The 22,507-nt window shown below is 56.5% G+C and overlaps 4 protein-coding genes across 5 annotated transcripts in view; 1 reads left to right on the top strand and 3 right to left on the bottom strand.

Annotated features, from left to right (window-relative positions):
- Positions 1–62: 62 nt before the first annotated feature.
- Ccer2 (coiled-coil glutamate-rich protein 2) lies at positions 63–2,829 on the bottom strand. Of its 2 annotated transcripts, none has more exons than XM_005399803.2 (5): positions 2,243–2,829; positions 2,058–2,098; positions 1,817–1,904; positions 967–1,484; positions 63–388 (listed from the first exon to the last, which is right to left on the bottom strand). In XM_005399803.2, the coding sequence occupies exons 1-5, from the start codon at positions 2,289–2,291 to the stop codon at positions 299–301; spliced, it is 786 nt and encodes a 261-aa protein (XP_005399860.1). In that variant the 5' UTR covers positions 2,292–2,829; the 3' UTR covers positions 63–298. The 2 variants fall into 2 exon arrangements, with proteins under 2 accessions (XP_005399860.1, XP_013377872.1); XM_013522418.1 differs by having other exon boundaries at positions 306–825.
- Positions 2,830–3,576: 747 nt separating this feature from the next.
- Positions 3,577–13,274, bottom strand: Sars2 (seryl-tRNA synthetase 2, mitochondrial). The gene is made up of 16 exons (XM_005399804.2): positions 12,854–13,274; positions 10,126–10,221; positions 9,556–9,585; positions 8,812–8,952; positions 8,683–8,737; positions 8,060–8,123; positions 7,722–7,827; positions 7,059–7,106; positions 6,787–6,895; positions 5,808–5,853; positions 5,637–5,724; positions 5,449–5,558; positions 4,456–4,549; positions 4,273–4,365; positions 4,105–4,170; positions 3,577–4,016 (listed from the first exon to the last, which is right to left on the bottom strand). Exons 1-16 carry the CDS (start codon positions 13,118–13,120, stop codon positions 3,873–3,875), a joined length of 1,557 nt encoding a protein of 518 aa, XP_005399861.1. The 5' UTR covers positions 13,121–13,274; the 3' UTR covers positions 3,577–3,872.
- Positions 13,275–13,399: 125 nt separating this feature from the next.
- Mrps12 (mitochondrial ribosomal protein S12) lies at positions 13,400–16,743 on the top strand. Its single transcript, XM_005399805.2, has 2 exons — positions 13,400–13,721; positions 16,059–16,743. The coding sequence occupies exons 1-2, from the start codon at positions 13,673–13,675 to the stop codon at positions 16,427–16,429; spliced, it is 420 nt and encodes a 139-aa protein (XP_005399862.1). The 5' UTR covers positions 13,400–13,672; the 3' UTR covers positions 16,430–16,743.
- Positions 16,744–18,681: 1,938 nt separating this feature from the next.
- The window catches only part of Fbxo17 (F-box protein 17), a gene marked incomplete at its 5' end in the record, with an annotated part of 6,718 nt that continues 2,892 nt past the window's right edge, over positions 18,682–22,507 (bottom strand). Inside the window, 3 exon segments of the mRNA XM_005399801.2 lie at positions 18,682–18,850; positions 20,470–20,605; positions 20,987–21,082. Of these exon segments, the coding sequence (XP_005399858.1) occupies positions 18,707–18,850; positions 20,470–20,605; positions 20,987–21,082 (376 nt within the window). The 3' untranslated portion in view covers positions 18,682–18,706.

Here is a 22,507-nt window from a genome sequence, read left to right as displayed (position 1 = left end):
GTCCTCTGTGTCACTGCGGGGCCCCGCCCCTCCAAAGTCAAGGGCTGCACAACCAGCCCCGGTGGTTTTCTCGTGCTTTATTCACTCAGAAGGGTGGGAGGGGTGCGGTGGGTGTTGAGGTGTTTCCTGAGTGGATCCGAGCCCAGCCCCCACCCGCTCAGACCTGTCCCCTCAGGCTTCGTCCCAAGGCGCCCCCTTCCTTTCTCCCCTGCAGGTTGGGGTGGAGTGGGTGCCTGGTTTGGGGTCAACAGTCTTAAGCCGTAAGGACACATGGGGAAAGAGGAAGGGGCGAGGCGGGTCAGCCCTCCCTCCAGAGCGCCTCCCCCAGCATCACGGTGGCCTTCTTCAGCTCGTCACTCACACGCTCCAGCCGCTCCATGTCGTGTTCCTGGTGGGGTCAGAGACAGTGATCAGTGTCTACCTGTGAAGGCAGGCCGCCCCAGGGGTCCCCCAGCACTTCTCACAGTGGCAGCACCTAGCAGTCCTCCTAGTCCTCGTGGCATGGGATGGGTTTGCCAGCCTGCAAGTCTGAGGTCTTCATGCAGTGCTCTAGGGACTGCCAAAGGTGCCCAACTTGGGTGATCCATTTGTGATGTGATGGCCACTTCAGTTAGTGCCACCAATCCCGGTGACAGCTTACTTTCCGTGGCCCAGCAGTGGTACCAGTCTAGCCTGGTGAGCCCGCCGCGGCAGCCGTGGCAGGTTCTCCTGGTGGCCAACTTGCTGGTTATGGACTGGCAGGGGTGGCCAACTCGGATGCTTCCAGGCGGTCATGGTGGCCTTCCTGGTGGCTGTACTCTTGTAATGGTGGCCTTCCCCGTGACTCTAACCCCAGAGGGCAAGCACTTTAGCCAACAGAGACCTCGCCTAGATGTTGCCACCTAGACCTTAGCCTCGGCCCCTGTGAGCTGTCGGTGGCGGACTGCGCTGCTTGTAGCGATGAGGAGGTGCCGCTACCCCACTCACCTCCCGCTCTGAAGCCGCCTCCTCCTCCTCCTGCTTGGCCTCGGCGCCTGGCTGCTGCTGCTGCTGCTGGTGACGGTGTGGTGCGTCCGTGTGTCTCTCTCCTGCGACCTTCTCTGTCCCCTGCCACAGGCTGCGGCCCCCACCCAGCTCTTGCACATCCTTCTCCTCCTCAAACCGGGATGTCTCCTCATCACTGGCCTTCTCTGCCACCCGCTTCTGGGGGCCCCCTCCACCCTCTAGCCAGCTCTTCCACAGGTCCTCGAAGGTCTCCATGGGCCCCTTCTTTTCTTCCTCCTCGTCCTCTTTCTCCTCCTCCTGGCGGAGCCGGCTGTGGAGCTGCTCGAGGACGGCCTGTTCTCGCCCCTCGGCCTTGTGGGTGCGCTCTGCTGCCTCCTCTTCCTGGTCCCTCACCTCCTGGCTGGGCCTTGTTTTCCCAGCCTCCTGCTTCTTGGAGTCCCGGAGCAGCCCTCCCTTCTCCCCAGGGGGCGTGCAGCCGTAGGGCTCCGTCTTGCATATCTCTGGCAGAAAGAGACAGACCTCTCAGCATCAAGCCGGGAAATGGAGACCCTTTAGAGTTCTGGGTCCTGCCGGAGGTCCCACAGCTCAGAACCAGGAGAGGAGGGGCAGATGCTCAGGACGTGTCCCCCCGCAGGAACAGAGCTCGGGGGAGGGTGCAGCTGGAGGCCAGGCTGTGTCAGGTGGGAGCACTGGACAGGCCAGGGGGCTGGAGTGCCACAGGACACCCCTTCCTTCAGGCAGCGGCGTGGCAGGTGGGAGGGCAGGTGGGGCACCCTGGATAGAACCCTGGTGCAGGGAGTGGGACCCTGCCGAGGAACTGGGGTCCTCTTACCATTGTGGAGGAGAGCCGTGCAGGGTCCTTTCTGGGCCTGGCCCACGGTCAGCACCTCAGTGACCACCTCTGCCAGACAGCGGGTCAGCTAGGGGCAGGGGTGCAGGGTCAGAGGGGAGGTTGAGGGCAGGGGAAATCGGGTGGAGTGACTCGAGGGTTGGCGGGGTGGGGATCATGGAGGAGGCTGGGCAGGAAGGGGACCCCGTGCAGTGAGCCAGAGCAAGGGGTCTGTGCTCCTCACCTCCTCCTTGTCGGGGCTGGGCACCAGGGGAGCCGCGGTGACTGTGGAGGAAAGAGGCGGGTGCTGTCCTCGGTACTGACCCAGCGCCTCACCAGCCCACTGGCCCACCGGCCCACCGGCCCACCGGCCCGCCCAGCCCTGCTGGCCCCAAGCCCTGCCCCCGGGCTGCAGTGTCTGGCACTCACCGGCCCCCAACAGCAGCAAGAGCGCGGGAACCGGCAAGCAGCGCACCATGGCTGGTGGTCTGGACCTGGGTCCTCAGCTCTGCAGCTGCTGCCAGCACCTTATAATCTGCCTGGTGGCCCCGCAGGGGAGGAAGTGACGTGGCCACCGCCCCCTTGCCCGCGGCGCTGCGACAGCTGCAGGATGGCCAGCCTGCCCAGGACTCTCAATTATTCATGGGGCCCCTCGCTCTGCACACGCCCCAGGCCTCCTGCTCGCTCGGAGCACTGCGTAGAGGGCAAGCTCACCCAGCTTCCCAGCCACACACGGCCATTCACTGACCCCCACCCAGCTCCTCTCTGCATCTCATTTCCTCATCTGGAAAGTGGCTCTCACCCACCTACTTCTCAGAGGCTGGCACTGGGTTCTCACCTGAGTGCCCGACTCCAGCACTCAGGCCTCGTGCAGCCTGAACAGCTGCCTACCATCTCTAAAATGGTCTCATATATAAAAAGCGTTGATGATGACCTACTGCAGTGTGTGGGTGAGGCGGAAACAATGTGTGTAATGCTTAGGGCAGTACCCTGCCATGGGAAGTGCATGGGTCCACATGCTGCTCCAGTGAGTTGTTCTACAGCCCTGGGGATAGAACCCAGATCCTCATGAATGCCAGGCAAATGTTCTACCACTGAGCTACAACCTTGGCCCCATTCAGGAAAACTTTTATTGAGCACCTACTATATGCCAACTCTTCTTTAGGCTGTGGAACTACAGTAGTGTACAAACTGGCCAGCATCCCAGCCTTCTGGGAGTGGACATGCAGAAGGGAGACAACACTCACATAAATACACTCTATGCAGCAAAGGCGGAAATGACTGAGGGGAACCCAGAGGACAGATGTGAGGTCATGACAACTTTGTCCTTTCCTCTGGGATGGAGCTGAGGGAGAGCTGTAGGCATGGGAAGGCCTTACTCGGTCTCAGACGCTCACAAGGAGCAGGAAGACAGTGAGGGGGCTTTGTGACATCCAAGTAGGAATGGGGTGGACAGGACCCATGGAGGGGCCCCAGAGGTGGCAGTGATCCAATTCTGGAAGTGCTCTGAAGCGGGCTGCTGGGGCCACTCATGAGCTGGCTGCAGAGTGGGACACATGTAGGGGACAGATCTGGGGAGATCTGCAGCTGGCACCACGGCAGGTGACTGCCCAACTTGTCCCCAGGGAATGGGGGGGGGGGCTCGGCATCCTCACAACCCTCTGAGTGGCACTCGGGCCACTCCACAGGTGCTCCAGCAACAGTCCCTGTGGCCGCAGATGCCCTGTTGATGTGGCACTGCTGAGCAGCTGACAACATCTCCCTTGCTCACAGACCCACAAAGGTCTCCACTCTGTTTATTGGGACTTTCTGCTCAGCCAGGCGGGGAGAAAGGAGAGATGGAGCTGTTCCCCTTCAGCATCTCAGGTACCCTGTTGCAGGTGACCCCCATGACCACAGGGAGCGGGAAGCAGGGGGTGGACTGTGGGGTCCTGGTGCCCACGTGTGAACTGGTGTGAAGAACGCAGGTGTCAGGATGTGCCCAGGAAGATGGGCCAAGGGTCTGGGGCTTCTGAGCTCCAGGAGGCGGTGACAACCCATGGATGGGTGCAGGCGGTCCTCAGCTTGACGCTGGCTGGTCGGGGAGCCTGGGCTTCTGGGGCTGGTTGGGGCCGATGTACTGGAGAGGCGTGTGAGCAGGGGCTGTGATCCGATCGGTGCCGAGGTACGGCTGAAGGGCAGGAGGCACCAGGACCGAGCCATCCTGGGGACACACAGGCCTTGGACGCTGCCACCGCCCCAGCCCTCCTCTAGCCGCCCTCCTCTGCAGACCGGCCCTCTGGACCCCTCACCTTTTGCTGATTGCTCTCCAGCAGGGCGATGAGGACTCGGGGGACGGCGCAGGCTGTGGCGTTTACCTGGGAGGGAGGTGGTGCTCAGAGCCAGGGTTGCCAGGGCCCCGGAGAGACGTGGGCAGGGGGAGGGTGATGGGCAGGCAGGCGGGGGTGCACCAGCCTCACCGTGTGGGCGAAGCGCAGCTCCCCAGCCTCGGTCTGGAACATGATGTGCAGGCGGCGGCTCTGGAAGTCCGTGCAGTTGGAAGCACTGGTGACCTGGGGGCAGGAGGGGCTGAGAAGCTTGTGGGGGGGCGGGGGGCCCCCAGCCTTCCCATCCCCATCATGTCCCGGCCGGGTAAGTCTCACCTCTCCAAAGCGGCCTCGCCCGGGCATCCAGGCCTCAATGTCAAACTTGCGGTAGGCGGGAAGGCCCAGCTCCTGGGTGGGCATGTCCAGGACCCTGCGGCCAGGGAGAGCAGTGAAGTGAAGGTTAGCAGGGGTGAGGGAGACGGGGGTGAAACAGAGGCCAAGGAGGAGCAGGCATCCCACCCCGAGGGAAATGGCAGGAAAAAGGGAGGTAACGACAGCCATGAAGGGGAAGAGGTGAGACGGGGTGGCGGGAGGCAGAAGGAAAGGCAGCGGTGATGAAGATGGAGGGTCCAGGCTGCTCCCCTGCTGTAACAGCACCCCTACAGCTGGGTGCAGTGAAGCAAGCCTATAATCCAGCACTTCTGGAGGCTGAGGCAGGAGGACTGGAAGTTTGGGCCTAGCCTGGGCATTTTTTTTTTTTTTTTTTTTTGCTTTTTGAAACAGGGTCTTGCTATATAGTGTTAGGCTGGCCTTGAACTCCCTATATAGCTTGAACAGGCCTCGAACTTGTAGCGATCCTCCTGCCTTGGCCTCCTGAGTCACAGGCATATGCCACCGTGCCTAGTGTCAGCGTGGGCATCTCAGTGACACAGTGAGACCCTATCTCAAAATAAAATATAAAAAGGGCTGAGGGTGTAGCTCAGCACAAAGGCCCTGGGTTCCACTCCAAGTACTGGAAAACATCACAAAACAGCAACCCCAGTTTTTTGCTGGGTCATCCCGAAGAAAAGTCCAATTTTCTCAAGCTCTCTCAAAACCTGTGAGTACCTGAAGGAGGGTGCAGAGCGGGGTCTCCCCCTTCCCTGCCCTCACTTCCCACTGGCTACAAAAGAGGGGTCTCAGCGGGTGTGCAGGGGATGCCGGAGATGGGGACCGTGAGGGAGGGCCTCACTGCAGACACACGCAGATGTCCTCACAGGACAAAGGAGGCTACAAAGGGGAGCGCCTGGCCCGCGCTGTCCCTCCCTCAGCGCCCTGCCCCCTCCGCACCGGAAGTGCAGGCCCAGCTCCGTCAAGATCTCCACCTGCAGGGCCAGGAACTCCTCCAGCAGCTGTGAGCTCTGCTCCAGCCCAGGGCCTGTCACCCCGAACATCTCCACCTGGGCGGGTGGGGGCACAGCAGTCAGGAGGCCTGGCGGGCTGGGTGACCCCCTTGCAGCGTGCCCGGCCCCACCAACCTTGGTGAAGTGGTGCACCCGGTAGAGTCCCCACGGCTCCTTCCCAGTGTCTGTCTCTGCCCGGTAGCAGGTGCTCGAACAGACCATCCTGGGGGCAACAGGCGAGGCTGGGTCAGGGAGGGCGGGGGCAATGTCACAGGTGGAATGGGGTTTAAAGGAACTGGGTGTTACCTGACTGGCAGGTCCCTGAAGGCCACACTGTGGTCCATGAAGTAGCCTGAGAGGAAGAGAAGTGGGTAGGATGGGGCCAGCCAGGGTGGCCATCACCTTTGTGACATTCAGAAAAGGCATTTCCTTTGCTGGCCACAACCTCTATCAGAACAACTGCTGGATTATCACCATGCTGCTGTGCAGGGAGTAATCTACACAACTGGTTTTCTCTTTCTTTTTAAATTTATGTATTTATTTATTTATTTATTTCCTTTTTCGGTACTGAGAATCGATCTCAGGAACTGGTTTTCTCTTTCTTTTTAAATGTATTTATTTATTTATTTCCTTTTTCGGTACTGAGAATCGAACTCAGGACCTTGCACTTGCCAGGCAGGTGCTTAGGCCACTGAGCTATATCCCTGGCCCTTTCTTTCTTTTTTTTTTTTTCCCGGTACCAGGAATCGAACTCATGACGTTGCACTTGCCAGGCAGGTGCTGTGCTGCTGGGCTAAATCACCAGCCCTTTCTTCCTTTTTCTTAAAGATAGGGTCTCATTCTGTAGTTCAGGCTGGGTTGGAATTCATTATGTAGCCCCCAGGCTGGTCTCGAACTCATGGTGATCTTCCTGCCTCAGCCTCCCTAGTGCTGGGATTACAGGAGTGTGCCATCAGGCTCACTGTTTTTTGTTTTGAAGGACTAGGGACTAAACTCAGGGCCTTCCCACTGAGCTACATCCCCATCCCTTTTTAAATTTTCATTTTGGGACAGAGTCTAAATTTCTAGGCTGGGCTCAAATTTGCACTCCTGCCTTGGCCTCCCAGGGCACCAGGATCACAGGTGTGTGCCACCTTGCCCAGCCCAACCTACACAACTGTATGTGCTGGCCCTTGGACAGCTGAGGTCTCCCAGGCAGGCAACCTTGCCTGCTGTCCCCAACAGTGCTTCCTATTGTCCCCCACTCTCTCCTGCCCCTCCGCCCCACCACCCAGGCAGCGCTCACCTGCGAGCCCCACCTCTGCCGTCCCAGCCAGGTTGAGGTCTTCAAAGCGGGAGGGGTCGATGTTGTAAACTTGGGATGGGCTGGCGTTCGGCGTCATCCCACAGCCTTCCTGGGGGACAGCAGGGGGTGGGGGTAGCCTTGCCTCCCGGGTGTGCAGTCACAGCCCCAGCCCCGCCTGGGCAGCACCTGGAGATGTGCTGGCCACTTGGCTATGGCCAGGCCTCCTGCCCGGGCCCAGGGCAGCCTCCCCAGCAGTTCAGGGCCTCACTCACAAACACAGCTCCACGGAGAAGGTCTGGCACAGTCATGGGGGTGAAGCCCTGTGGGAGGGGTGGGTCAGTGAGGTACAGGGCAGGCGGGGCCCCCCTTGTCTCACTTGTCACTTGAGTTACTCCCCTCCCCCAGTGGAAGATACCGAGTCAGGCCTGACAGCGGGCCAGGTTCCTGGTGTCTGTGCTAGCAGGCCTGCTCTGCTATAGGCTCCAATTTTTCCCCTAAGTTCATCCAGCACAGGGCAGGCGGAGGTTTGGCCATGTCCTGCCCCTGCTGAAGCCTCCCATGGCTCCCTAGTGCCCTCCAGATTATGGAGAAATGTCTGACTCCCCAACCATGGCCAGAGCCCCATTCTGTCAGCCTGCTGACTCCTCATGGACCGTGCTTCCCCTTACACTCTAGGTGGGCAGCAAGGCGTCGTGGTTACACGTGTGGCTCCCGGCCAGGTCCCTGTGCTGACTGTGACCTTGGGCCAGTTAGCCCCTGCTGCCAGGTCTTGATTTCCCCGCTCTAAAGTGGGGATAATAAACACCCACTTCCTAAGATCATCCTAAGAATAAATGTGGCACTAATGCACACAAAGCCCTCCCCTCTCTGCCTGGAACCCTCTGAATTCAGGGTCAGCGCTGCCCCTCTACCCCGTCCTCCTGGCCCAGCCGTACCCGGCGGACGAGCTTGCCGAGAGTGAAGTTGACCAGTGCGTGCTGCAGGAGGGCCCCCGCGCCACGCAGGTAATAGGAGCGGTGGCCCGACACGTGGGACAGGCGCCTGGGGACAGATGGGCAGACAAACAGCCAAATGCATAAGGGCAGGGCTGGTAGGGGCGAGGGGGACTGGGGCACCTGGGGCAGAAGCCCAGCTGCCAGGCGGGTGGGCATCAAACATTCATGCCGGGTGCGGCCCTGGCATTTGCACATCTACGTCTCAGGACGAGGCCCAGGGTGCAGGGGCGGCCACCAGCTGTTGCGGTGGGGACGGGAGGGAGGGCGGGGGAGCTCACTTCTGCCGGATGATGTCGAGGTTCTCGCCGATTTCCAGGTGGCCCCGAGGGTGGAAGGAGAAAGCTGCATGTGGGAAAAAAGCAATGGGGTGAGAGGAGGCGGGGAACAGAGTCAGGAGCAGCTGGAGGGAGACAGGGAGACAGGAAGAGAGGGTGAGAGGAGGAGGGAGAGGGACAGGTGGAGAGGGAAGAGGGACAGAGAAAGGCAAAGGGGACATAAGAGGGCGGAGGCGGGGCTGGGGAAAGGATGCAGAGACTCATGAGGGAGAGATGGGAGAGGGGGAGGGCAGAGCTGGAGCAGCAGAGGCAGAGAGCGGGAAAGAGGACGTGCGCAGGAAGGGAGAAGAGAAGCAACAGGACGCGGACGCACACGGGGCAGGGAGGGAGAGGCCCAGTGGGAGACTGCGCGCAGGGCACTGGGGAGCAGGCCCGGGGGCTGAGGAGACAGGCGGAGCTGAGAGCTGCTGCCAGAGCCAGCTCACCCAAGGCAGACGGCGCCACCTCCCACAGGGCCAAGCGCTCCAAGGGCTGCAGCTGCACCCCAGGCCCCAGAAGCCCCCAACACCCTGATCCCAGGTGTGCCCGGCCCCCAGCCCCACTCCCTGGCCCTGGGCACGGCCCACCTGGCTTGTCTCCGACCACCTGGAGCACACGGGCCTGGCTCTCGTCCCCGGCGGGCTGCAGGGACACAGAGTGGGGGTGTCACGGAAGGAGGTGCTAAGAGGGCCCCTGCTGCCCTCTGTGATGCTCACCACGTCCGGGTGGGTCTGGTTGGGCAGCCTCAGCGCCTGTAGGTAGAACTGCTCCTCCAGCTGGTTCTCCCTGGGGTACAGGAGCATGAGCTGCTTCCGGATTTCCCGGCCGTGCGCCCGTAGGGTCTGATACTGAGGGTCCTAGGGACAGCACAAAGGGGTCAGTCCAGGGCAAGGCTGGGACCCCTCAACTGGACCTCAGTCCTCACTGGCAGAACCTCTGGGGTGGACCTCTGTTGCCTCTTCTTTAGGTCTGGCAATCTGAATTTCCTGTTAGGCACCCTCTGGCCACTACCTGACAGATTCTTGGGGCAAGGCTCACGCCCGGCCAGCTAGAATGCTCTGTTGCATTGGCTTCCATGATTGGCTCAGTGACAGGTGTCTGCCCTGCTGAACTCACGAGAACTGGCCTCAGGGCTCCGGCTGGAGCACTCGGGAAGGCATGCTTGACCCTGCCTGCCCGCTCCACAAGGCGAGAAAGCTGGGCCGCGAATGAAAGGAAACAAAACCAAACATGGCGCCAGGACCTGGGTCCAGCTGTACTGGAGGCCAGCCAGCCGCTACACCGCTATACTGGAAGCCGGCAGTTCTAGTTTCATGAGTCCAAAGCGCCTGTGTTCTGTTTTCCCACGTACACCTGTCTGTGTCGTAATTTTTGTCATCTACAATGGGAGCACTGTGGCTGATACAGTAGCCACCCTGCCCACCCCCAACCCGGGACAAGACGTCAGCTCCCTGCGGTACCTGCTGCACTTGACCGTGGTCCTGGTTCACCTGGCAGAAAAGAGATGGGGGGCGGAGGATTAGGCCGGTCAGCTTGAGGGTGTGGTCAAACCAGCAACGGGTCTGGACCTCCTGCTTGGTCAGTGCCCAACTGGGTCCCTCCACCACTCTGTGCCTCAGTTTCCCTGCTGCTAAAGCAGCTAGGAGGGCGAGGTGACGGAGCAGTTATCACACCAGCCGCGGTGTATGGTATGCAGCCTCCATGAAGAACCTGGGGCCAGACACTGTCTCCTGCATCTTGGCCCACTCTGCAGCCTGGCCTCTGTGGACGCCCATTTGCAGATAAGCAAACTGAGTCTGTGAGTGTGCAGGTGAGGCCCGCTGCCAAAGGCACTTGATGTTCAGAATCTCCTGTGATCCTGAGCTGCTGAGGGAACGGGACAGATGTGCCCTTGGGTAAATCTCTCATCTTCTCCGGGGAACAGCCAGGATGAGAGGCAATAATTGTTCCCGTGGTTCACGTGCCTTAAACTGGCTTTTCCCAGTACTTGTGGTCAGAGGTGCCCCCGCCTGCTCCGCACACTTGCTCACCACCAGCGCACGCACTGCCTCCGCCACAGTACTCTTCTCAGCCTCCAGGCTCCGGATCTGCTCCCGCAGCTGCCTCAGCTCCTGCCACATGGAGATCTGCGGGGGGAAAGAGGCGGGAGAGGTGCTTCCCGCTGCCAAAGCCTCACCTGGGCCTGCGGGTGCTGCAGCGGAAACCCCTCCTGGGCCCCCACGAGCCACGCTCCCCTCCTCCCTCAGGACAAGAACTCTGACGCTGAGGTGGGCACCAGGCTGCCCTGAATTAAGGCACATTTCCCAGATGCCTTTGCAGCGGCTTGTGCTGCTGTGACCAAGACCAGCTGACAGACACGCGTGGAAGAGGTTCGTGTGACGCTTGGGTCACCTGCTTAAAGATAAGCTGCCGTCCTAGACTTTTTCTCACTCCGCTTGGACTAGACAGTGGGCTCTGAAGAGAGCTCAACCCTGCAGAAGCATTTTTCAAGCTTTGGGTTGTGACCCAGCATGGGCACTGTGGAGTGAATGCCCAGGCGCACCCTCTGCATATGTTCAAATCCCCGTGCCATGCGAAGGCATTAGGAGGTGGGGGTTTGGGATTTGGTCACACGGCTAAAGCTCTGACGCGTGGATTAGTGCGCTTACTAAAGAGACCTCGAACTTTTCCTCTTTCCCCATGTGCAGACATAATGAGAATGTAGCTATGTATGAACCAGAAAACAAACTTGCTTGTGCCTTGACCTTGGACTTTTCAACCTCCCAAGTGAGGGGAAATAAATTTTTGTTGCTTAAAAGCTGCCCAGTCTATGGTTTTCTGGTACAGCAGCCCAGACAGTGAGTTACAGCATTAATTCAGGATTTCTAAACTGGATGCGGTACCACATGCCTTAATCCCTGCACTTGGGAGGCTGAGGCAGGAGGATTGCCACAAGTTCGAGGCCAGCCTGGGCTACATACTGAGTTCAAGACCAGCCTGGACTAGACAGCAAGACCCTATCTCAAATAAACAACATTTATTTAGGATTTCTAAACCAGCACTTTAAAAAGAAAGGGAATATAATTAAAAAAATAAGACCGCACCACCCATGGTGAGAACAAGAAACTTTGGTTTCAATTGTGGGTGTGTGTCCTGGGTTAGGATGTAAAATGCATCCTTATTCTGGGCCACAAAGACCGAAACCTTGCTGAAGATTGTGACACTAAGTTACCTCCCTGTCCACCAAGCGGAACAGTCCACCCCTTGGCTTCTATAAATGCTGGGCCCCTCCTCTTGGGACATCCGTCTCCCCTCTTCTGCTGGCTCTCACTTAGTCCACAGATCTCTGCCCACTGCCACCCACCTCCTCTGAGAGGCTGCCCCAGGCTGTCTATTGCCTTCACAGTACTTACCAGAGTTTGAGTACACAGTTGTAACTGTATATGACATACCCGTCTCATTTAAAGGCTGTGAACTTGGCTCATCTTGCTTATGGTACAGCACAGAAGAGTAATTTAGATTGTGGGTTCTGCAGCCAAACAGCAAAGGTTCAAATCCCTACTCTGCCACTTACCAACTTTGTGATCTTGGCAAGTTAATTAACCTCTCTAAGCCTGTTTCCCCTTTGATAGACTGAGGGGGAAATACACTTAATTCACAGGGTAGTTGCAAAAATTAATAATAGAGACCAAAGTATAAAAAGCATTTAGAACAGACTGGTTGGGGGATCCAAGAGCAGACCGGGAAGACTTGGCGACCCTACTATATTCGTTCAACAGAGATATGATGACTCCAAACTTCGTGTGGTGGTGGCAAATGTCTATAATCCCAGCACCCTGGGAGGCTGAGGCAGGAAGATCACAAATTCAAGCCTGGCCTGGGCAACTTGGTGAGACGGTGTCTCAAGAGAGAATTAATAAGTATAAATAAATAAACAGAATGGGGACGCAGCTCAGGGTAAAGGCCCTGGGTTCAATCCCCAGTGCAGGGGGAAAAAAGAAATACGATGACCCCAGTTCCTGTTTCCTAGTATGTATTATTATATAAGGACTAATGGGGGGCTGGGGATTTAGCTCAGCAGCAAAGCGCCTGCCTGGCAAGCGCAAGGTCATGAGTTTTATTCCTGGTACCAGAAAAAAAAGACAAAAAAAAAATTAAAAAAGAAAAGGACTAATGATTTTTTTTATCATCCTTACTCATCGCCGATTCTCAATTCCTGAAACGCTAGAACACAGTAGGTGTTCCGTAAGCATCTGCTCAGCAGAACCATTCATCACTAAAGCCTATTTAACTGCTTGCTTCTCCAATGGGCCAGAACTCTACCTCTCTGAAAGTAAGGTCTCCACTGCCTGCACCTTCCCTGCCTGATACAGACCCCGTTCCTCGTGTGTGTGTGTGTGTGTGTGTGTGTGTGTGTATGTGTGTGTGTGTGCGCGCGCGCGTGCGCAGCCTTAGGGTAAGCCTGGCATGAGGCTGGAGCCAAGGGCGTTGGCACTGTTTATAGTAGGTCCCTAGAGCATACAAAGTACCCAGCATGTTACGAGACTGACGCAAAATGGATTTCCAGGGTAACAGAAGGCACCCTTACCACACAGAACATCCCTAGCCCTTAGCAGATCACTGACACATAAGCGGGTGCCATGCCCGAGACACTAGCCAACGATAGATGGAACTAAAATTCTTGCAATTAGGCCCCCTCATGCCCCAAACGGAGCTGTTGCGAACCCGGCGCTGCAAAGTCAGCAGCCCGCGCCCGATGTCCGGCGCATGCGCACTCACGATCCCAGGCAGGTCCGCCGGCCGCAGCTCCCCCTTGCGGAGCTCCAGGGCGCGCGCGACCTCTTCTGGGCATGCGCACAGCAGCTCCACGTCCAGGTGAGGGAGTGCACTGTAGCCTTCGCGTGCGTGCTCGTACAGGAGGTTCCGGCTTCGTTCCTCTGTAGCAAAATTTCTCCTTGGGCTCTGGTCGTAGACGTAGTCTCCCCGGGAACGAAGCCCTCGACGAGCCAGCAAAGGCCACAAGCGCCGTGCCATGGACGTAGCCATCTTGGATCGGAAACGAAGAGCCCTTTGTCCCGCCTACTCCGCGTTTAGACCAATTGCAAAGGAGCCATTCTGCTCAGGTGAACCAATCAGACTGTGGAAGATATTGCCCCGGCCCGGCCTCCGAAAAAATTCACCGGGGAAAATTGACAGAGATAGACTCCGTCTTTGCCCAATCGTCTCGCGTGTCCCGCCCCTTTCGCAAAGAGTTCCTAGCAGGGCCCGCCAATCTCTGCCCCGGAACCCCCGGAAGGGGCTGGAGGCAGGATGCAGCGTGTTTTCAGACCCTGGTAGGGTCGGTGAGGTCAGTGGAGTCCTCTGGTCCTGCAAATCTCCCGTTTCCCCTTTTCGCACGTATGCGGGCGGGACAGGTTGGGTCCCCAGAGCTAGTTAGAGCTCGGTCAACTTTGCGGAGAGTCTGTTAATAGCATAAAGGGTCATGTTTAGACCTCTGAAAGAACTTCCTTAAGAATTTGGACCCACAGGCAACTACTGCCACTTTTTGCTCCTGTCCGAGTCTCTTACCCCTAACATAGGGACGCACCCGGAGCCGGGATGATCTGGTCTGGCCTTCTCCGTGGCCTCAACGCGTCCCTAAGTCGTGGTAAGTGGGGCGGTCGGGTTGCAGGCATGAGGGTGGGTGAGAGTTACCCCTCTGGGCTTGCGCGCCTCTGTCACAGCCCCAGGAGAATCGTGGGCTTTAAATCCGGGGTGGCTCCACGGTGGGTTTTAGCAGAGCTCGGGCTGCAAGACAGGAGGTGAGGGGTAGCTGCCTTGAAGGTAATTGTGCCTCAAGCAGTTTGGGGTGATGACGGTCATATGCCCTGCATAACAAGGTGGAGGACCCCGTCCGCGAGGGTTGTTCCCTGAGGTTATATTGTCCTGACAGTGTTGAGTGCAATCTATGACGTCTGCACAAGATACCTGCTAACGTCACACTTCTCAGAGCATGTTGCTGGTACGGTGTGGCGTGGCCGTTTATTCTTTCAGCGAGTATTGATTACCCTCGTGGATGAGACAGCCGGGCAAGGCGCTGTGGTCATCCATTCAGCTGATGTTATTCCACAGCCTCGTGCTTACCAGACGCTGAAATAGCTTTACTTATATGTTTTTTATTTTTTTTAATTTTTTCTGGTACCGGGAATTGAACTGAGGACCTTGTGCTTGCCAGGCAGACACTTATGCCACTGAGCTATATCCCCAGCTATATGTTTTCTTTCTGTTACTGGGATTGAAGCCAAGGCCTCAGCACTGAAGAACATCCCTAGCCTTTTTTAAAAAATTGGAGATGGTGTCTGATTAGGTCACTGAGTTGCCCAGGTTGGGATCAAGGTTGGGATTTTCCTGCTTCAACCTCCCGGACTGCTGGGATTACAGGTGGCTGCACCTGGCGCTGTACTGTGCTGAGACATCAAATGCTGCTCATGGGCTCTTGCCTGAGGGAGGTATTTCATTCACTTGTGTGCTCTGAAAACCATCTTTAAGCACTATCAGTTAGCAAAGATCACCAGGGTGGGCAAGCTAGGCCTGCTCCCTGCCTCAGTAACCAGGGCTCACTAGACATGCAGTACTTTTTATGGTAGCCTCCAATGGCACCCAGGAAGGAGATGCAATCATGCAGTCATCCTAGCCCAGGATATAGGTGAGCAAAACGAGGCACAGATGCCAAGAGCCTTGCTCAAAGGCATGGTACAAGGCAGAGTCACTTCTAAGAATGGCTCAGCTTCTTTGAGAATTCAGCTGTTGCTGGGAGTGGTGGCTCATGCCTGGAATCCCAGCACTCAGGAGGCTGAGGCAGGAAATCATGAGTTCCAAGTCACAGTGGGATCAAGGCTGGCCTGATCTACATAGTAAGACCTTGTCCCCAAAATAAATAAATAAATAAATAGATAGATAAATAAAGGGGGGAAAAGACTTTGGTTGTCACTCAAGACAAAAGGAGACATGGGGGTGGACAGCAGGGCTGGGTATGGAGGGAGTGCAAGGTTGGGGAGCTGGCGGGACATCTGTTCCAGCCGCAGTGAGAGGATAGGCGATGGATAGATAGGTGATACTGTAACCTCAGAGCCCAAGATGGTGTGAGAGCCCTGTATTCTCAGTCCCTGCTGTGTCCCCACCACTGTGGCTTAGACACCGTCGGTGCTTGATGAATGTTCCTAAGAGCCCAGTTGTCTTTGCATCTTCATGCAGCTACATGCAGTCTATGAACAAATCCCGCCCCTCTGGTTTCCTCTTACTACACTGCAGCCAGCATGGTCTCTTCCCTAGTGGTGTTTTTGGGGCCCGAGGCCGGAACAGCAAGAGCAAGGGGCCAGTGGGGGGCCGAGGTCAGTGGACTCACGGGGGGCAGATTGGGGGAAGAACCTCCCTGCGCTGAGCAGGGAAGGGGCATGATCTGCCTCTGGTATCCGGGCTCCCCTGGCTGTTTGGGAGCCAGGAGGAGGAGGTGCCACAGTCCAGAATGAGACAAGGACAGGGCAGACTGAGATGGGCCTAGCGGTGGAGGGAGAAGGCGGTGGATTCTGAGCTGTGCTGGGGGCTGACCTGATTGGATGTGCTCACAGGCTGGCTGTGGGCTTGAGAGGGGTGGGGAGCCTCCAGGATCACCCCCACAGGGCTGCCGCAGGAGTGGCCTGAATGCGTGTATGATGCAGGCGCTCTGCTGTATTTCATTATTTCTGAACAGCTTTCAAATTAGTACTTTCTTTGAGACTACAGTGAGTTAATTTACATAAAAGGCTTAAAAAAAAACCCCACACATCGCGGTTGTTCAATAAATGTTAGCAGCTATTACTATTTATCCCAAAATACCCCTGCATGTAAACAAATGTGTCATTTAAAGTGCTTGGATCCATGCCTAGAACACCAAAATTGAGTTGCAAATGCTATTATCTTGCTGGGATAATAACCACCTTCCACCCTCCCGGTCGTCTCTCTCCAGGACTGGCCCTGGTTCCCAGGCTCTGGGCCCCCCGCTCCATGGCTACCCTGAACCAGATGCATCGCCTGGGGCCCCCCAAGCGGCCACCCCTGCGTCTTGGCCCCACGGAGGGCCGGCCGCAGCTGAAGGGCGTGGTGCTGCGCACATTCATCCGCAAGCCCAAGAAACCCAACTCAGCCAACCGCAAGTGCTGCCGCGTGCGGCTCAGCACCGGCCGTGAGGCTGTCTGCTTCATCCCCGGCGAGGGCCACAGCCTGCAGGAGCACCACGTGGTCCTCGTGGAAGGTGGCCGCACCCAGGATCTGCCTGGTGTCAAGCTCAAAGTTGTTCGGGGCAAGTACGACTGTGGACATGTGCAGAAGAAGAAGTGACCGGTGGGTGCAGTGGCCCGGGCTCCCTACAGAAAAAGAACCTTGCTCTCCGGCTCCCGGCTCTTGCCTCTGACAGGTCCTCAGAAACTAGCTGTTCTTGCTGTCCATGCAGCAATCCTGAGCCCCGCCTCTTCCATCAGGACCCCCACCAGCTCATATGGGTTCTGGGGGTGGATCAGAAAAAGGTCCTCCCGTTAGTACTCTTGGGGTCAGAGGTCACTGCTGGCATGAGGGGCTTCTTCTGCCAGGACAGGATGCTGGGCTGCTGTTGGCTGGGAAGGGGTTGTAATAAACACACAGATCCTGATGGTTGCCATGTGACTCCCTGGTGCATTATCTACCCTCTGGGTGTGGTTGTGGCACTGCCATCCTCTCATGGCCTCAGTGTTCTCATCCAGAAAGTGGCTCCATCTGCAGTGCCTCTGTTTTGTTTTTTTTGTCATTTTGAGACAGGGTCTTGCTATGAAGTTCAGATTGGCTTTGAGCTCACTTTGTACCCAAGCTGGCCTCGAACCTGCAGTGATCCTCCTGCCTCAGCCTCCCGAGTGCTAGGATTACAGGTGTGTGCCACCAGGCACGCCCTGATGGCTCTGTTGCTTGGTGAAGGTTAGATTACAGCCCTGTGCACAGTGCCTGTGTGGGCTGCTGGGGTCTAAGCTCTGCAGCCTGCTGGCAGCACTGATAAAGCATCGCTGAGCCGCTGCCCTCTGGGTGTGGTCATCTGGGGAAGGGCAGTAATTGTATTGTTGGTATTGAAAGGGTTAAATGGGGTGCTTCAAGCCTGAGAGGTGTTCTTTGACATTATCTGACACACAGTTCAAGTGCTGGCTGCACCCTGAACGGTCTTGTGAGCTGGCTGTAGTGGTTCCCTGCTTGGGGCCTCTATTTCCTCCCCTTGGAAATGGCACTGGGGAGAATTCTGACCATCAGAATTGTGTGATCACAAGCTTGGCCACATTTGCTTTTAGGTTGTGGAAGTTATGGTTCTGTCATCGGGCTCTGGAGCCCAACTGTGGCCCAAGCCCCACCTCCCCTGCTTACTGGCCTGGTGACTTGGAGCAGATCATTGAAGTCCTGACCCTAACCTGGGTATAGCGGCACACACAGGTAATTGTAGCACTTGAGGCTAAGGGGAGAGGATCAGGAGTTCAAGACCTTCCTGGACTACACAGTGGCGTCCTGTCTCAAAAAACAAAAACAAGCAAACGAAGCTGGGTATGCCTGGACCACAGGGTATTGATGAGTGCCCCTGCCTGAGAACAGTTAAGCGGACCACTGGGGACCTCTTGCTGGGTGCATCACAGGCGTCCTTGGTTCTGGAAGCTCTCCCGGGGACAGAGGCACCTGGCATGCAGCCTTTTGAGGCTCTTGCGATTGTCAGTTCTGGAGCCTCAAGTCCAGAGTGAAGACAAAAAGTACCTCACACTTAACACCAATTTGATTGAGCCAGCTGGTTAGCCAGGCCCTGTTGGGCAGCACCCCGGCACTCTTGGGTGGGGTGCTTTCCCTCATGATGCGCCTTGCTCGAGGACCCCACGCAGGAGGGCAGGAGTGAGGGGAAAGGAGGGTGTCACCCAGCAGGAGGGGAGGGTGAGCACTGGCCTCAGGAGTTCTGACGACAGACACCTGGCCCAAAGGAAGGACTGGACAGTGCCCAGGGATGGCTGGTTACAGGACCTCACAGCTGAGTCCCAGAGACCCCAAAACAACAGGGTTTCCTTCGAGGGCCCCATGGATCTCAAGGACCGGTGGCCCAACTGACCTCTGGCTTCTGCCAATGGCCCCCTTACTCCAAAAATGTGGACAAGGGTCACCCTTCCCTGACTGGCGGCTTCCCCCCAGCACATAAAGGCTGTTTTGGCCTTCATTTCTTGACTCCGTGTATCTACTGACATCTACCTGTGAGGGAACAGCACACAAACTAAATGTCTCTATTTTTTAAAAAAATTTATTTTTGAGAACAGGATCTCACTATGTACCCCAGGCTGGCCTTGAACTCAGCAATCCTGGCTCAGCCTTCTGAGTGCTAGGATTGTAGGCATGTGCCACCGTGCCCAGCCTGTCTCGTATGACACCCACCCCTGGCCCAGGGAGCTGCGCAAGCCATGAAGCGGCTGGCGGGGTCTGCTTCATCCACAGCGTGGAGATCACCATGCAGATGCCACAGGACTCCCAGTGTCTGGGTATCCTCAGGCTCAGGGCTGCAATGCCACTTTTGATTTTGATGACATCCAGCAGATGGCAGTGTGTCCTGAAAGGCTGGGTCAGGCTGGCCAGCTAAGAAAGCCGGATCCTGACCCTCACGCTGGAGTGGGTCACAAGGGCACCATAGTGCCCCACCCAGGAACGTGTGTCTCTCCCGTACTGCTCGAAAGACACATAGCGGATGCCCTTGCCAAAGTTGGTGAATACGTGGGAGACCTACGGGGGAAAGGAGGGAGGGTGAGGGCCGTGGGCTCCTCGTCTTCCGCCTTTGCAGACACTCACTGCCCAGGCACAGAATAGGCATCAGGCCCTGTGCTGAGCGCAAGGGTGAAGCATGAGGTCAGCAACAGGGAGCCCCTGCCCAGTAAAGATGACCTTCCCCTAGGGGCAGACACTGAAAGCAGGTGGGGTGGGGGAGCAAGGGGCATCCTGCCAGGAGGGTGGCAGATACATGAGTGAAGCAACCAAGTGAGGGCCCCCCTGAGGTGACATCAGAGCAGACATCCGAAGGACAGGAGGGAGGCCTGTGGGGCTGTGGAGGAAGAGTGTTGCACACAGTGAACAGCCATGCAAAGGCCCTGTGGTGGGAGCATGCCTATAGCAGAGGGGGGAGAACTAGGAGATCACTTCAAAGAAGTAATGGGCAGATCATGTGGTGGGGAGTCTGGTGGGCTACAGGAGGACTCTGGATTTTTTTTTTTGGAATTTTTTAATTGAGATAAAATTCATGAAACAAGTCACTATCCCAAAGTGTACAATCCAGTGATTTTTAGTGTATTAAACTGTTATGCAACCATCATCACTATCTAATTCTGGAACATTTCTATCACCTCAGAAAAAACTGTATCCACTGGCCACTAATTCCAGTTCCTCCCTTCTGTCAGCCCCTCGTTGAGCACTAATCTACTGTGTCTCCTGGCTTTGCCTGTTGTGGTGGACATTTTCTTTCCTTTTTTTTTTTTTTTGAGACAGGGTCTCCCTTTGTAGCCCAGGCTGGTCTCGAACTCGCAACAATCCTCCTGCCTCAGCCTCCCAAGTGCTAGGATTACAGGCGTGTGCCACCACGCCCGGCATTTTCCTATCCTCTATTTCCTTTTTATGGCTGCATTTTTTTTTGAGACAGGGTCTCCCTATGCAGTTCAGGCTGGCCTTGAGCTGCTGGTCTCGAACTCGCAACAATCCTCCTGCCTCAGCCTCCCAAGTGCTAGGATTACAGGCGTGTGCCACCACGCCCGGCATTTTCCTATCCTCTATTTCCTTTTTATGGCTGCATCATGGGCGCGTCTTCCCCTGAGAGGCTGCCAAGGGATGGTTACAAGCAGAGAAGTATTGTGATGTGACTCAGACTTTAGGGGGATCCTTTGGATGCTCTGTGTTTTGGGTTCACAGGTGAAGAGGGCAGGAGTGAGAGCAAGAAGCTACGTAGAAGGTAACTTTGGAAGTGTGATGATTGGGAGACCACAGGCTCGAGTCGGTCCCTGCATACCTCAAGTGTGACTCTCAGCCACTCACTCACCTTCCCCGTGCCTGAGGTTCCCCAAGTCTAGGATGGAGTAGGGCAAAAAAATTTGGTGCCCACTGCATTTCAGCTCCTTTAGCGGTTTTCTGCACACACAGCTGGTGCTCAATAGTTTGTTGAGCAGCTAGGCTGTTGTGCTAAGGAAACGAATTAATCTGCAAAAATCCTGGAACAGGCCCGGGAGTTGGTGTAGTGCGTGCTCAGTAACTGTTAGCTATGAACCGACAGCCACCACCAAGGGCAGCTGAGCACGGTGACAGGGTGGGCTTGTGTGCCCCGAGCAGGTCAGGGTGAGTGGAAGGTGGTCTGGACCCACCTGTCGGCAGCTCCTCTCTCTCCACTGAAGGACCGGGTTGGGAGACGCTGAGAACTTGACCACTTCGTTTTCGTACACGTCCAAGAGGCGCACTCGAAGGCGGTAGACGCAGCCGCAATTCTCTCGGGCACCCCACCTGCCACGTGGCAGTGAGACGCGATGTCCCCGCCACCCAGCCAGCTCTCTTGAGTTGGGAGGAGGGTGGCCGAGAGCCTTCAGCACCTGCATGGGGGACCTATACCCCTGCACCACCTCTGGGGGCTCCTGAGCACTTCTGGGGGAGGAACATTCTCCTGGGGTGGAGCCAAGCGGAAGAGGAACCTGGGAGGCTTTGATTGGCTAGATTGAGGGGCGGGGCTACACGCGAGAAGCCGCGGCCCAGGGGCGGAACATGGTGCCCTGGGGTGGGGCCAGAGGCGCGGGAAGAGACCAAATGCTCTGGGGAAGAGCCTTTGTGCTCTGGAAAGGGAGCACTTGCCACCACCGTCCCTTGGGGTCAGGCTGCCACTCTACTCACCAGTCAGCCACGCAGATCTCAATCTGGGCGCTGTCCAGCAGCTCCTGCCACACCCCCTCCATCACCAGGTCCACAAGCTGCCTCTTGAAGCACCATCTGGGAGGGGAGGAGCAAGGGATGGGACACCGGTCCTGGCCTTCGAGAAGCAGGCAGAAACCATCTCCTCCGGGAAGCCCTCCCTGATCGCCTTGCCTAAAGCCGCTGCTCAGGGTTTGCTGGACAGTGCAGGAGAGGTAGGACGGGTCTCATATCTCCCCCTTGGCCTCTCAGACCCCTCCCATTCTCCACCCAGCTCTGGGCTCTAGGAGGCTGACCTGTTTGCGAGCCTGACCCTAATGTTTGTGGGGAACAGGACGCTAGTCCCAGTGCAGACCACACACTTGCCTTCAGAGCAGAGTTCTAGGGTCTCTAAGTTTGTGTGACCTGTATGGGTGGGTCTCCTATACCCTGGGGAGGAAGGAGTAAAACCCAAGTTCCGAGTATTAATCCTCCTGGGTCCCTCCCAAGGGACTGCTGTGTCCCTCAAAGGAAGGGCTCAGCCCACAGTGCTGTCTCCTCACAACCTTCTCTGCCTTCTTGTCCCACAGCTGTTCCTTCCCTCACCCTCTGTAGGCCTTGGGTGATGTGCACCTCCTCTGCTATAATTAGACGTGGCGTCCTTCGTGTCCCTTGAGGTCCTTCCCCTCACATGGATGCGCTACAACAGCAGGGACAGTGTAGCCAGGCGTGGTGGCGCATGCCTGTAATCCTAGCACTCGGGAGGCTGAGGCAGGAGGATCATTTCGAGTTCGAGCCTGGGCTACAAAGTGAGCTCCAGGCCAGCCTGAACTGCATAGCAAGACCCTGTCTCAAAAAAGACCAAAAACAAACAAACAAAAATCCCCAGCAGGAACAGTGTAGTGGTGGTAGAAGGACAGAGTTGACCATGGAGCAGAACACTGTCAGGGACAGACCTAGGCATGCATGGGGACTTCCTACATGACAAAGGTGGCACCATTCTATGGGCAGAGCAAGCACTACTGGGGAAACAGGCTTAGTATATGGCAGGGGGGGTTGGGTCCTTACGGAACAGCACAAAGACATTAAAGACTTAAACCAGGCACAGTGGTGCATGCCTGTAAGCCCAGCACTCTCTGGAGGCTGAGGCAGGAGGATTGCAAATTTGAACCAAGCCCAGGCAACTCAATTACTTAGTGAGACCCCCATCTCAAAATAAAAAATAAGAAAAAGAGCTGAGGATGTAGCTCAGTGTGAGGGTCCTGGGTTCAGTACTGGAAAAAAAAAAGATCTTAAATATGAAGATAAACTATGAGGTTCTAGTAAAGAGTATATAAGGGACTATTGCTAGGATCTAGGGGTGGAGAGGGAATTTTTAAAACAATTTCAACAATAGTTTTTTTGTTTTTTTATTTTTTAATGCTAGGGATTGAATCCAGGGCCTTGTGCATGCTAGGCTAGTACTGTATTACTCAGCTCAAGCCCAAGGCCAAGAATACAAATTTTAGAGAAGAGAGAAAAAAA

This window comes from Chinchilla lanigera, unplaced genomic scaffold, assembly GCF_000276665.1.
Source record: "Chinchilla lanigera isolate Chin_1 unplaced genomic scaffold, ChiLan1.0 scaffold00067, whole genome shotgun sequence".
NCBI lineage: Eukaryota > Metazoa > Chordata > Mammalia > Rodentia > Chinchillidae > Chinchilla > Chinchilla lanigera.
This window is presented reverse-complemented; position numbering and strand designations above follow the sequence as displayed.